General features: G+C 40.5%; 1 protein-coding gene across 3 annotated transcripts in view; it reads right to left on the reverse strand.

Annotated features, from left to right (window-relative positions):
* Positions 1 to 7,855: 7,855 nt before the first annotated feature.
* Positions 7,856 to 13,977, reverse strand: part of mib2 (MIB E3 ubiquitin protein ligase 2) — a 254,519-nt gene continuing 248,397 nt past the window's right edge. For all 3 annotated transcript variants that reach the window (XM_078557745.1, XM_078557746.1, XM_078557747.1), the window contains exon 19: positions 7,856 to 10,860. In XM_078557745.1, the coding sequence (XP_078413871.1) occupies positions 10,619 to 10,860 (242 nt within the window). In that variant the 3' untranslated portion in view covers positions 7,856 to 10,618. The remainder of the gene's footprint in view (positions 10,861 to 13,977) is intronic.

Consider the following 13,977-nt stretch of genomic DNA (forward strand, 5'->3'; position numbering starts at 1 on the left):
CATCCTGGGGGTTATCACTGACCAGAAACTGAACTGGATTAGCTATATCAGTACTGTGGCTACAAGAGCAGGTCAGAGGCTAAGAATCCTGCGGCGAGTAACTCACCTCCTGACTCCCCCAAAGCCTGTCTACCATTCTACAAAGCACAAGTCAGGAATGTGATGGAATACTCTCCACTTACAGCTCCAATACCATCCAGGACAAAGCAGCCAGCTTGATTGGCTGAAGTGGGGTAATGAAGTAATTCAATATTAAAACTGATATTAAGGTGTGTATTAAAAGCTTTAAAGCAGTGAAACCATGGGAGCTCTTTCAAGGCTTGATGGGAAATATAGCCAACACATTGGCATGATGGGTATGGTACCGTGGGAACCCAATTAACAATCACAAGTCATAAAACTTAATGACTTTCACAGGGTGGGTACACAAATGTTAGGGCAATAAGAGCACAGACTGGGAGGCATTGGAACTGAGGCATTTCCCAGCCTCCCAGTGAGATAACAGACATCTGCAAGCTGAATAATTCTCCTCATAAGATATGTAACTGAAGGTTGTACTAAGCAGTATAGTGAAATGTGATAACTAAAAGGTATAAATATGCTACCCAGCCCTTGTTTCAGAGACATAGAACCAGGCTGTGTCCTCCCAGCATATGCTTGAATGAAACCTTTGATTACCAGGAACTTACAGACTTGAGTGGTCTCATCTTTATACCACAACACCATCCACAAACATTCACTCTGTCCACCACTGATGCACAGTAGCAGCACTGTGTACCATCCACAAGATGCACTGCAGGAACTCACCAAGGCTCCTTAGGCAGCACCTTCCAAACCCATGACTATCTAGAAGGTCAAAGGCAGCAGACACATAGGAGCACCACCAGCTGGGAAGTTCCCCTCCAAGCCACCCACCATCCTGACTTGGAAATATATCGCTGTTCCTTCACTGTCGCTGGGTCAAAATCCTGGAACTCCCTCCCTAACAGCGTTGTGGGTGTACCTACACCACAGGGACTGCAGCCATTCAAGAAGGCAGCTCACCACCACCTTCTCAAGGGCATTTGGGGATGCGCAATAAATGCTGGCCTAGCCAGCGCTGCCCACATTGGTGAAAAAATTAAAAACACAAAACGTCCAAAGTGCCTGTTCTGCCCTTAAATTTACCATAACCAGCCCCTGCGAGGACACTCTTGGTTTCTCACCAGGAAACATCAAGGCTGGTTTGACGAGAATGGCCAGGAGATCCAGGAGCTACTAAATTGCAAGCGCAAGGTGTTCCTGAACAGTAGCACCACCAAAATCTAAGGGAGAGAAAGTAGGTCTACAGGCAAATGGAGGCCAAGGTCCAACAAAAAAACCCTGTGACCTAAAGGAAAGATGGTGAGTGGAAAGACCACAGGAAATACAGCAACTTGCTAACAGCCATGACACGAGTGGATTCTTCAGTGCTGTCAAGACCATTTATGGCCCAAGCATCCAAGGACCTACCCCATTGAGAACTAAGAATGGAGTTGCGCTCAATGACAGAGGCGCAGTCAGCGCTCGTTGGAAGGAGGACTTTGGGGATCTCATTGACTGAGGCTCAGTCCTCGGTGTGAGTGCCCTCAACCACATCCCACAGCCCACCATCACCTCAGCACAATCCCAGCCCGGCATGAGGTTGAAAAGGCCATTTGACAGCTAAGAACCAACAAGGCCATGGGCACAGATGGAATCCCTGCCAAAATACGGCAAAGAAGTTCTCTTGACACGAATACATGACCTCATGTCCCTCATCTGAAAGGAGGAGAGTATGCCAGAGGATCTCCAAGGTGCCGTAATTGTGACCATCTTCACAAAAAGGAGACAAGACTGACTGTAGTAACTACAGAGGGGCATCTCTGCTGTCCGCTACAGGGAAGGTCATTGCAAGAATCCTTCTCAATCACCTGCTACCAAGTCACAATGCGGATTCTGTCCATTAAACAGCACAGTGGACATGATCTCACAGCAAGACAAGTCCAAGAAAAATTCAGGGAGCAGCAACATCCTCTATTCATGGCCTTCTTTGATCTCACAAAGGCCTTCGACTCTATCACCGGGAGGAACTATGGAGCGTCCTCCTCACAATTGGCTGCCTGCAGAAATTCATCACCATCCTCTGCCTGCTGCACAATGACATGCAAACCATGATCCTTACCAATGGATCTACCACAGACCATGACTGCAAACTGGGGTCAAGCAAGGCTGTGTCGTTGCACCAACACTCTTTCCCAACTTCCTGCCACAGCACGCCACCCCATCTCCATGAAGCTCCCTGCCGCAGTGGAGCTACTCTACAGGACTAGCAGGAAACTACTCAACCTATAGCGCCTCCATTCCAGAACCAAGATCACCTCAACCTCTATCAAGCTGCAGTACGCTGACGACGCTTGCATATGCGCACACAGAGGCCAAACTCCAAACTATCCTTGACACATCCACAGAGGCGTATGAAAGAGCGGACCTTGGGCTAAACACCTGGAAGACAAAGGTCCTCTGCCAGCCTGCTCCTGCTGCACAATGGTGTCCACCGACACCCCCACCTCCCCACCCCATCCCCCGACTATCAAGATCCACGGCAAACCATTGGACAGGCGCTCCAATATGAGTCCTCTCTCAGGCCATTACCCCCACCATATTGAGGCGCTGGTTATGGCTAATCAGCTACGTTGGGCAGGCAACATTGTCCCCACGCCTAACAAGCTCTCTACTCCGAGCTTCACCATATCAAGCAGTTACCAGGAAGGCAGAGGAAACGTTTCAGGGATGTCCTCAAAGCCTGCCTGAAAAATGTAAAACCCTCACCGATATGTGGGAATCTCTTGCTCGAGAGAGCCCAAACTGGAGAAGAAGCATCTGCGAAGAAAATACTATTTTGAACATCTCCGACAGACACAGGTGGAGGCCAAGAGCAAACAGCAGAAGGAGCGTGCCAAAAATCTGAGCATCACACCTACCTGCCTCAGCAAACACTAACTGCCCCACCTGTGGCAGAGTGCGTGGATCCAGCATTGGACTTTTTAGTCATTTCAGGACCCACAGCCCCAGAGTGGAAGAAAGTCATCCTGGGTCCCGAAGGACTGCCTAAGAGAAGAGACAGTAATTTGGCTATTTTTGGCTCTTAATTATTGGCTTAATTATTTTTCTAAATAATAAATAATGCTTGTTTGGGATTAAATCACAGCACTAAACACAAATTAGTAACTACAATCTGCAAAATTGATTTAATACCAAAAGAATATACACGAAATAGCACTTTGTACAATAACATCAAATACTGAACAGGAAAAAACTTCTTCCATTTTCTGGGGAGAAGTTGGGGGAATTTATGGCAACATGGAAAGAGATGAATAAAAGCAAAATACTGCGGAAGCCCTGAAGAATCATACAGACTCAAAACATTAACTCTGTTTCTCTGTACACAGATGCTGTCAGACCTGCTGAGTTTTTCCAGCATTTTTTGTTCTTATATTGGAAAGCGATAGAGTCCAGCATACCCCATCATTGCTTCCTTCTCATCTTTTCCCAAACCTGGTGGTACATTTCTGCCTTCCTGCTTGAACTGACCGTTGCTTCGCATTCACATTTTCAAGAACTGGATTCACCCAGGGAAAATGTGTCGATTTCTCCTTTAAGTGCCATTCCAGGATAACAAGCAGCTTCATCACTAACACTGTCCACAGGATCATATTCCGCAGCATTGTGGAGCTTTCACCTTCAACATAAATCTCACAAATATATTCTGGAATCGTCAATAACCGTACACATTAAAATGGCTTTGTCACCCACCCCAGCATGGAAAGATTTTAGGCTAAAGCCAGAACACGAAAGATACTCTTTTCTGAGCTACAATACAAATACCTACCCTCTGATTAAGAGCACAATTTAGCCATTTCATGTGGACTAAAATCTGTGGAAAGCTTATCAACTAAGTCAACTTAATTTGTACATGGTTAGATCTAAACCAGTGTTGGATCAAAATGGAAGAAAAATGCTGAAGTTGAAATAAAAACAGAAAATGCTGGGAATGAAAATCAGGCAGCTTCTGTAACAGATGGACAATTTGTTTGGTGGGAAAGTGGAATTGATGCAGAAGTTTAGCTATGATTTTATTGAATGGCAGATCAGGCTCAGTAGGCTACATGACCTATTCCTGCTTTTTCTTTTAACCTTCAAAGAATTGCAACCTCTTTATATTCATCATTACCACAGTTGATTCCAGATTTTACCAGCCATGTAACATTATTGGCCGATGCCCTATACTAAAATTGTGAATGGTCAGTCATATCATTTGAATTTCACAGGCCCTGGCCCACCTTCATTTTGGTTAAATTCAATCTAGGAGGTTTTCTTTCCCTAAGAAAGTTCAAGAACATCTGCCTTAATCTTCAGGAGAATTGTATTAAAGATATTGTTCAACCTGGGTTTATATTCATCCAGGAAACGTTGGCTTGATCTGGTATTGAGAAATCGAACTTCCTAAATCGTGAGGTCTTTTGTGATACCAGTCAGTAACTAGGATATGTAATGTAGAATCTAATAACCAATAACCGTTTGGTATAATGATTATGGACATTCCTTTAGGCGAAACTTTAAGCTTGCAATGCACAACTTCATTGGGCAAATATCTACAATTTCATGGGTCTCTGATCTACCCCAGCAAAACTGGTGTCCTGAAATCAAACAAGATTTATGGATTACAAATGCAAAATATTGCAGATGCTTGAAAACTGAAATCTTATCACATCTCTTATCACCTGGTGTGTATGAATGGATGAGGCAGGAAGTGGTGACAAGGCATATTTATGTGAGTTACGTACAGAACAAAAGTTTATCAAAACAACGTTTTCTTGGACAACCATGTATAAATTTGTACAACTACTCTTCCTTTTTCTGCTACTCCTACATGGTGCATTGTGGCTTTTAGCAGAGCTAGAAGCAGGCTGCTCAGATTTCCTCCGGGTTTTGGAGTCTGTGAGGATCCCACCAAAGGCAGTTCCACCTGAACCTAGGGAAGGGCCAGGCTTGGCCGCTGGAAAACAAGGCAACATGTTGGGCACTGATTAAGAGGTGGGCTGTGGGTGAGAAGTGCAAGTACTTTGAATTTCCATGTTCCCTTTCACCGCCATCCCTCTTATTACCCAGTTGCACTTCACTGCTCCCATTATGCTGGAGGGCACTTTGGTGCAGGTCATGTGGTTCCATAAGGCCGAGGATAAGGCATCTGTCAATTTATTTAAGGTAACAGACAGGTTGGCATCAAGAATTTGGTGTCGTGGTCAAGGCATGCATCAAAGCATTTGATAGTCCATGCTACTGGTCACTCTATTCATGGATGAAGACATCATTTCAATAGTTTATGACGTCAACCCTCCCACTCAGATGCATAAGGGTAATTCCTCCAGTCTCTGCAATGACTCTTGTCTGTACTTTAAAGGTGTGTCAGTGAATTGCAGATTGGCTGCGGCTCAATTATTCTCCTCTTTATCAATGTCCGCTGGGGTGCGTCTGCGTCCAGCTGAGAGGAGCTTGGAAAGGATGTTCTCCAAGATGGATGCTTCACTGTTGTCTCTGTCTCCACCATCTTCTTTTACTTGATTGTGAAGTGTGAACCACCAATTGAAAACCCAACTATCTCTCTTGTAGATCCCCCTGATGATGCACCTTCAGAAGGACTCAGCCCCTCCGTAGATTCATTGCCTGCCACATCCACCAATTCCTGCTGCATGTGTGAAGACGTTGAGGGAGATGAAAGGTGCAAATTAGTTGTGACAAAGAAAGAATATTGTAATTCACCATTAGGAAGTTGGTTATTTTTCACCTGTCATTGAAACCAAGTCAACATGATATGGGGGGAGACAATGGTGTAGTGGTATTGTCGCTGGAACTGTAATCCAGAGACCAAGGGTAATGCTCTGGGGACCTGGGTTCGAATCCTGCCACTGCAGATGGTGAAATTTGAATTCAATAAAAAATCTGGAATTAAAAGTCTGATGATGACCATGAAACTGTTGTTGAAAAAATCCATCTGGTTCACTAATGTCTGTCATCCTTCCTGGTCTAGCCTACATGTGACTCCAGACCCACAGCAATGTTATTAAATTTATTTTTCCCCAAAAGTGCTGGCCATAATGACATCATGATTTTTATATTCTGGGAAAATTAAATGTAACTGTAGTCTTGTGTTTTCTTTCTGTTTGTTAACAGATGTTTTAATTTAATCTTTCAAATCTTTAATCTTTCAAATCTCAAAAGGTGGTAGTGGACTCATTACTTCTGACTTCGGTACACAAACCTTCTCATAATAAATACAAATTGCAAAAATCGTTGTGGTGGGGTGGCCAAGTTTTCCTTTGGGATTTGGTCAGCTTGGCAGATACCACCTGTCATATCATAACAGGAAGGGCAGATATTAGGTTGGTTCAATATGTCCTTCTTAGAATAGGTGCCGGTAAAAATTTCCCACAGGCTAAGGCAGCCCATGATTATAACCCACAGAAACAAATTTTAGAGGAAGAGTTACTAAAAACAAAAATCCGTGAATTGACTGTGTAATCAGCCAACTGTACTTTTAGAAAGAAAATAAGTCTTTTATAAAATCAGAACATACGGGAGAAATAACCACACATAGCCTCAGTGGCAATTCTATGTAAGGAATCTTATTGTATGTCCTTTACCGTGCTTACTGAAGAGAATGAAAGATTTTTAAGGTCCAAAAAATCCCACATCCCATGTTTAAAAGATGTTAATTTTGACAATATAAAATCTAGTTACAATTAACTGCATTGGGCCAAATTCCATTTAAACCAAAAGATTAGCTCCTCAATAATTTGATAATAAATTCCTTTCATAAGAACAAAAGAAATAGGAGCAGGAATAGGCCAGTCAGTCCCTCGAGCCTGCTCCATCATTCAATAAGATTATGACAGGTCTGATTGTGGCCTTAACTCCACTTTCCTGCCTGCCCCCCATAACCCTCGACTCCCTTGTCAATCAAATATCTGTCCAACTCAGACTTGAATATGTTCAATGACCCTGCCTCCACTGGTCTCTGGGAAAGAGAATTCCAAAAACTAACAGCCCTTTGAGAGAAGAAATTCCTCATCTCCATCTTAAATGTGGGACCCTTATTTTTAAACTGTTTCCTAGTTCTAAGATTCCCCCTACAAGGGGAATCATCCTCTCAGCATCTACCCTGTCAAACCCCCTCAGAATCTGATATCTCCTTCAATAACTTAATAAAATCTGTGTGAATTAGCTAGGTATCAAGTATTAGTACTTTAGGGCATAAAACTCTGAATTTCTAACAAATTTTCACTGGAACTTGAAGCCCCAGGCTGCCAGCTAGGACCAAAGGCACTGCATCAAAGATTACTTGACTTTAGAAAGGGTCAGCCAGCACTAGGGGAAATTGTGCTGATTCTGACTCTGGAAAGGTACAGCACATTTGTGGTGCTCTGCTTCTTTCAGGCATCGATGCCAAAATGCAGTCCAGGAAAATTTTGACTCAATATCATCTGTCTTGAGAATCAAAGTTATCTGACAATCTTTGGGATGGTTATGATGGTCAATACTCTCATACATAAATAACAGTCCTCTATTCACAGGTGGATATGATCCAATAAAAGCTCGTTGTTCTATGAAGCAGTTCCTGAGAGAATTTCATTGTTATTTCATGGTGTGCAGGGCCCGTGAGGAACACAATTTATACCCAAATTCACATCTGAACGTGAGAGATTCAGGAACATTCTGTTCAAAAAGTTTCTTTCTTCAGTCAATAGTGGAATAAATGCTCCTTATTTTAATGTAACCGGAGTCATCAATCACAACAGTAATTCAAAATAATTTATTCACAGTATAGAACTTCAACATGAGGATACAGTAACCCAGCAGGAAACAATAAGGCCATGAGAACAAAACTTCCAATGCAGATGTTTAGCTAAAAATACAGTAACCAAGTCCTGTGGTCTCACATTTTCCATTCTATTTGCTGTGTTGTTTTTTTTGCTAATGTTTCTGTTCTTCTGGGCATAAGTACATTCTCATTATTAATGTGTGAAAAGGAACAGACAATATTTCCAATATTTTCCAAATTGGTTGATTAATGACACTGGTTTATGATGAAGTGGTCTATTGTCAAAAGTCAAATCCTGGGATGGTTTGGCCAGTTCGTCGTCACAAATAGAATAGCCCTAAGGTTCAGCAATGGCTACAATTCTCCCTCTCCCCCCTCATCTTAAAAAACAGAGTTTTCCATGGACCCAGAGTCAACAAAACTGAACAAAAATCTTCCCTCTTTGATCCAAGACTTGAATATCAATTCATGCACCTTCTTTAATTTCAAGAGAGAGTTTAAGATCGAGGAGGAATGTGCACAAGAAAGCCAGGCATTTAGGAACTGCGAGTTTATTTAAACAGCAATTCCTGACCATACACTTTCCTCAGTGATACAATCTGTTTGGCACATATAAACCTGTTGCCCAAATCTGTAAAATTCAACTTAATAAAGGCTGCTGAACTAAGCAACATTTCAACTAAATGACATACTAATAATTTCATCAGGTTTCAGAAAAAAGTACTCCACACCAACACATATCACGCAACACAATCTATACACTAACCAAAATATACCAAGTCTGATTTGCTTTTCCAAGTTGCATTTGTAAATTTATCTTCACCTGTTAAATGCTGTTTTGTGCCATCAAATTAAACATGGACCTTTATGGTTTAAATTGGTGGAATAAGTCTCACAAAAGCTCACAAAATGCATCAGTCTTCTCCAAATGTTGCCATGGTCTTCTTCAAATCCCAATTTTCACTGTTACAATCATTTTCTTGATTAAAGTAACACCAACCAGTCATAATACTATTTCTTCACGTTCCTCTGATTCAAATAAACAGGTAATTTAATATGTCTATGTATCAAGACTAAAGTGTAGTATTTTTTGTCAAAGCATTTTTCTTTGAATTTTATTTATATAATAATGCTATGATTGATACCGTGTCAATCTTTTGTACTTTTAGCTTTTTATACCAACTTGTAAAAACTATGAACTTAAGCATCTTGATCTTGCCTAATGAAGTGATGGCACTTTCCAGCTTTGCCTGTTGAGTTTGAAGTAACTTATTCTTTGTGACACAAGGTTGTAACCTTCCCAGGCAAAATGGAGAACATTAGGGTATGATATAACATTGCCACATCATGGCCTTGCTAAGTCTCAAAATTTTAGGTCCAACCACAGGCCCACAAACCGAATGTATAATTTACATTTTAATTAAACACTAAAGAAGTCCATCGTGAACAGTCTGCCAATGTAATAAAAACAGAAGTTAACATACTATTAAAGCCGCGTCCCCAGGTATTACTAGTGCGTCTAGTAGTAACACCTTTACAAAGAACACAGCAGTTATCCAGATTCAGAATCTCATTACTACACTGACCTCATCTCTGTTTTGCTCCCTTGAATACAATACTCAATGTGAAAATTAGACCGGTGAATTGGAACTGTCTCTAGTTTGAGAATCCTTGATGGAACTGCATCTAATTCCTATTTCTGTTGATTTTTATTTTCCTGGAATATTTAAACATAAACACATCTTACAATAGCATGTCTGGGTGAGAAGATTAATATTTCACAGACCAAAACAAGCATTAATTCTCATTATTTTCTATGGAACTTTTAATTTATTTTCAGTACCATTTTACTTTGCCGTGTTGAGTTGATATAGTGGATCGAATCAAATCGCCTAATATGGTTCCAGGCAAATAAACTAGCTACATTTATAAACACAGAAACACCCACAACATACAGCTTCATATTTAAATATTTAATTAATCGATTTGATATTCTAGCTGTTACCGTCCCTGCTCAGTCACAATCTTTTCTGACATTTTACCACATGTCCAGGACAACATTTAATGTAATATATTAGCTGTCTAATCACGCTACGATGACAGAATAACAGAAGAAAAGTTATGTTTAAAATAAAGTTTTCAAAAATTAATGATTTTATTATTTGAAATAATTAATTCTCTGTTGCAGAAGCTGTTGTTTTGTTGCTAGATAGAGATACAGATGGAAAAGGTTAGCACTGGCTGATAGGCGTTGTACCTGGAAGATTGTTGAAGTACCATTTTGTATTCCTGGAACGTTTAAATATATACAACTGACCATGAGCCACAGTTGTTAGATTATGGATTATATTACACTGTAGTTTTTATATAAATACATACACAGTAAGGTTTTTTTTTACTGTAGCTTTGTGCATTTCGCAAGCATTTGCAACTATTAACAGGGCCAACATTCAATGATTAATAAACTTGCTTCATGTTATGTACAAGTTTGCTCTTTTGTTGTTAACATATCATCCACTGAATCTTCACAGTGGGCATTCGAGTTATCAAAATTGCAATTCTAGTCTCTTGCTGGATAACAGCATGTACAAACCTCAATCACACGGATTCTAATTGCACTGGTGCCAAGGACTAAAACTGAAGGTGATTACAAACACAAACACAGCGTACCACAGAAAAGGTACAGTACAGAAAATGTTCTGAAAGAACAGAATTATAGAAAAGAAGGCTTGCCATGCATCAAACAAAAATCTGTATCCGTTCCCGAATGTTCTGACGACAAATGGGGCATGCTTTCAGGGCAACACTGCACTCTAGACAGGAACTGTGGCCACACTGGAACACCAGTTTAATCTGGTTGTCAATGCATATGGGGCATGTTATCCTTTCCTCCATTTGCCTGTATCGAGACTGGAGCTGTTCCAGCAGTTTTCTCTGATCTGGCGGTTCAGCAGTGGAGCTGCTTTCAACTTCTGTGTTATCTGCCACATGAAAACATTCTGTCAGTCTTGTCAACATGTATACCATCAGCCCTAGAGTGACAACACTAAGATTTGCACAACTCAAATAAATTGAATATAGTGAATTTTGAAAATGTCTTGGGAGACAAACCAGTAATTCAGAGTTTAGTACAGATAGGTACAAGTTACATGTTCCTCAAGCCCTATCACAGTACAATAGTGTTATGCTATGCATGTTAGGTCATAAATCAATATACTTGAAAGTATCTGCAGTCAATAAATACTGACAACCAGATTGCACAATTGGATGGTAACAGGAGTGACTATTTTGACCTAGATACATTGGATTTAAGTATTAATTTTTTAAAAATTAGCTATAACTAATAAATTGCATTTTCTTTAAATAGCTTCTAAATGTAATCAAAACCTGATTTACAACAACCTACTACAGTCTCTGATGAACCACAAAAATACTGCAATGTAAAAAGCAATTTTAATATTTCTAAACATCTTTAAACATCGGTATAATTAGTGCAAAAAAATTTACCTTATTGCAGAACATCAGTATTATAAAACTCTCATTATAATTATTTGCTCCATGCTCTAACAAAAAACATTGTGATCTTCTAGAGTCACTTGGTATAATGCCATCAGATTGGAAAGATTCAGCTTGGCTCAGCTGTAAGGGTAGACTGCTTCTGAATCAGAAGGTAATGGGTTCAAGTCCCACTCCTCATTTTTAGCCTGTGAAACTGCCAAGCTGTTTTGTTAGGCGTGCCATCTACCTTTCTGCCATACAGGTGTGTATTAGAGACACCGCAGGCTGGATTTTCCTGTGGAGGTGGAAATCAGGAGGTGGGTTCAATTCCAGGTTGTGAACCTGTCCCGACACCGAACAGGAAGAGGTTGCTATTTTGACCGAGTTGGGGAGTTAATTGCCAAGGGACAGGTCTACCATCCAAAGAGCCAGCAAGGACATGGGAGCTGAGGCAGGTCAGTCAAAAAGCAGGCCACATTGTGACTTGCTTCAGCAACTGTTTGCACATATAATGTTTTAGAACAAAAGGTGGCAAAGTTAAAATTTCCCACATTTCGGACGGCAGCGGGAAGTCTGGAATCTGGGACAGTATAGGCTGGTGATGTGTTCTTTGAAATCAGTGAATTTTTATGCATAAGAACCCCTCTGCCATGCTCAGCCTCTTCATTATCACTCTGAACTGCATCTTCTCACATAAGCTTACAGCCAACCCTGTAACCTCCTCCATTGAGCTGGACTGATTCCTGACAGCGGTTCAAGTCCAGCTGCCTTGTTAAAAATGAACCGAGGTGGTCCCCTGATGAGCCCAAAATGATGTTAAATGCCGAATTAATAAGGGTGGGCCTGTTTCACAGCCTGCTCCCTTCCCCGCCCTCGGGAAAATAGCAGGGGGCCAATAAAGTAGTAAAGGCTCCTCAGCAAACATTTTTCCTACTGTCTCATCTCTGTTCCCGTCTCATCGATGCTGGGAATATTAGGATCCACCTCACTATTCAAAGAGCAGCAGAGAATTCTCCCAGTGTCTTGACTATCATCCTTTCTTCCGACCCTTACTCTGAAAATTAGATCAACTGGTCATTCACTACATTGCTGCCTACATAGCAGCTCTTTAAAGCAATTCAATGGCCAGAATTTTGCATTAGGAAAAGCAGTGAAGATATTACCGCTTTGTGTTATTACGCAGTCAATTGAACAGTGACCTCCGGTGTCTGCACATGCATTGTTAAATGAAGAAATCAAAAAGTTCCAATTTGCCGTGCTCCTCAGCAAGAAAGTCAATCACAATGGAAGGTTTGAAGTTGTGGGACTTACCTATTAGACATTCACTAAATAGGCCAGAAAAAGTTAGGGCTGGTGTATTCAAGTTTAAGTAAATTTTTAAACAGCATGATAAATTACTACCAAACAATCTCTCTGCCACTGAAAATTTACTATTACTAGTGTGGAGTCTGATTCTTCCAGAGTTCAATTATTGTTGGAAATGTAAATAAAAAAGAAAATAAAACATTTTCATTCTCTTTGATCTCTCCCTCTCCTCTTAACTTATCCTTCTTTCCCTCTCTTTATCTTGCTTTCCATACATTTTTTTCACTGAATTAACTATTTTAATTTAAGCTTCCTGGTTTAGACTCTGCATGTCTCAGTAAGGATTGGTTGAAGAGACACGGTACTGCATACCCTGTAGAATTCGCCGAACTAGATCGGACTCGTGATCACTGTAGGTTGTTGCACAAAGCCCACAAGTCTGTGAGCAGCGCTAAGTGCAATGAATGGACAGCGCTGTTTGTTTGCCACTAACTGCAAAATCCGGGCCATTATATTTTGGGTGCTGTGAGACATCACGAGATTGTATAAATGCAAGTCCTTTCTTTCAGAAGCTCAGGATATTTGCATCTTGAAGTTGTTGTCAGACTCTTTTAAATTCTTTCTTCCTCCTTCTTAATCTTACTCTTATACTTACTCCCATGGGGACTTTACTTTTTTCCCTCTCCCCTCTTATCCTATTGGTTCCTCAGTTACCTTGAGCTCTTCTACTCTTTTCAATTAGGTGATGTTGCGTACTATTGGCCTCGTCCCTTCACCTACGTTTCCACATTTATAAATGCTCTGGCTGGAAGCTCCACAAGAGAGTTGGAATCTTGCATTAACATCCAAATTGGAAAACATACTGAAATTACAAGTAAGCATTATCATTTCAATCTAATAAAGCCCTTAAAGCAAACAGTTTTTTTAATCTTTCAGCTTGAAGACAGAGAGAAAAGTACCCTTCTTTGCCATGAATAAGTAGCAATGCTTCAATTCACATGACATTGCTACCAAAGAAAAAATAAATTCTCACTCATTGATTCAGTTCATCATCTGCTCTTACACTTACTACACTACATTTTTTTCACTTGCTATAGTTTCTACAATTGACTTGTGTTATGATCTTGGTAGAGACAAGTAACTTCTTTTTTAAAGAATCTGAAAACCCAGGTATTTGCTAAAAGAATAAAGCCATAAGGTTCATGGTTTCAATCAAAAGAATTTTACTACACCAAAATTAAAGAACCTCAATCCTAATAACTACATTCTGTCTTAAATAGTCAAAGATGTTAAAT

Source organism: Cetorhinus maximus, chromosome 15 (assembly GCF_964194155.1).
Source record: "Cetorhinus maximus chromosome 15, sCetMax3.hap1.1, whole genome shotgun sequence".
Taxonomy (NCBI): Eukaryota; Metazoa; Chordata; class Chondrichthyes; order Lamniformes; family Cetorhinidae; genus Cetorhinus; species Cetorhinus maximus.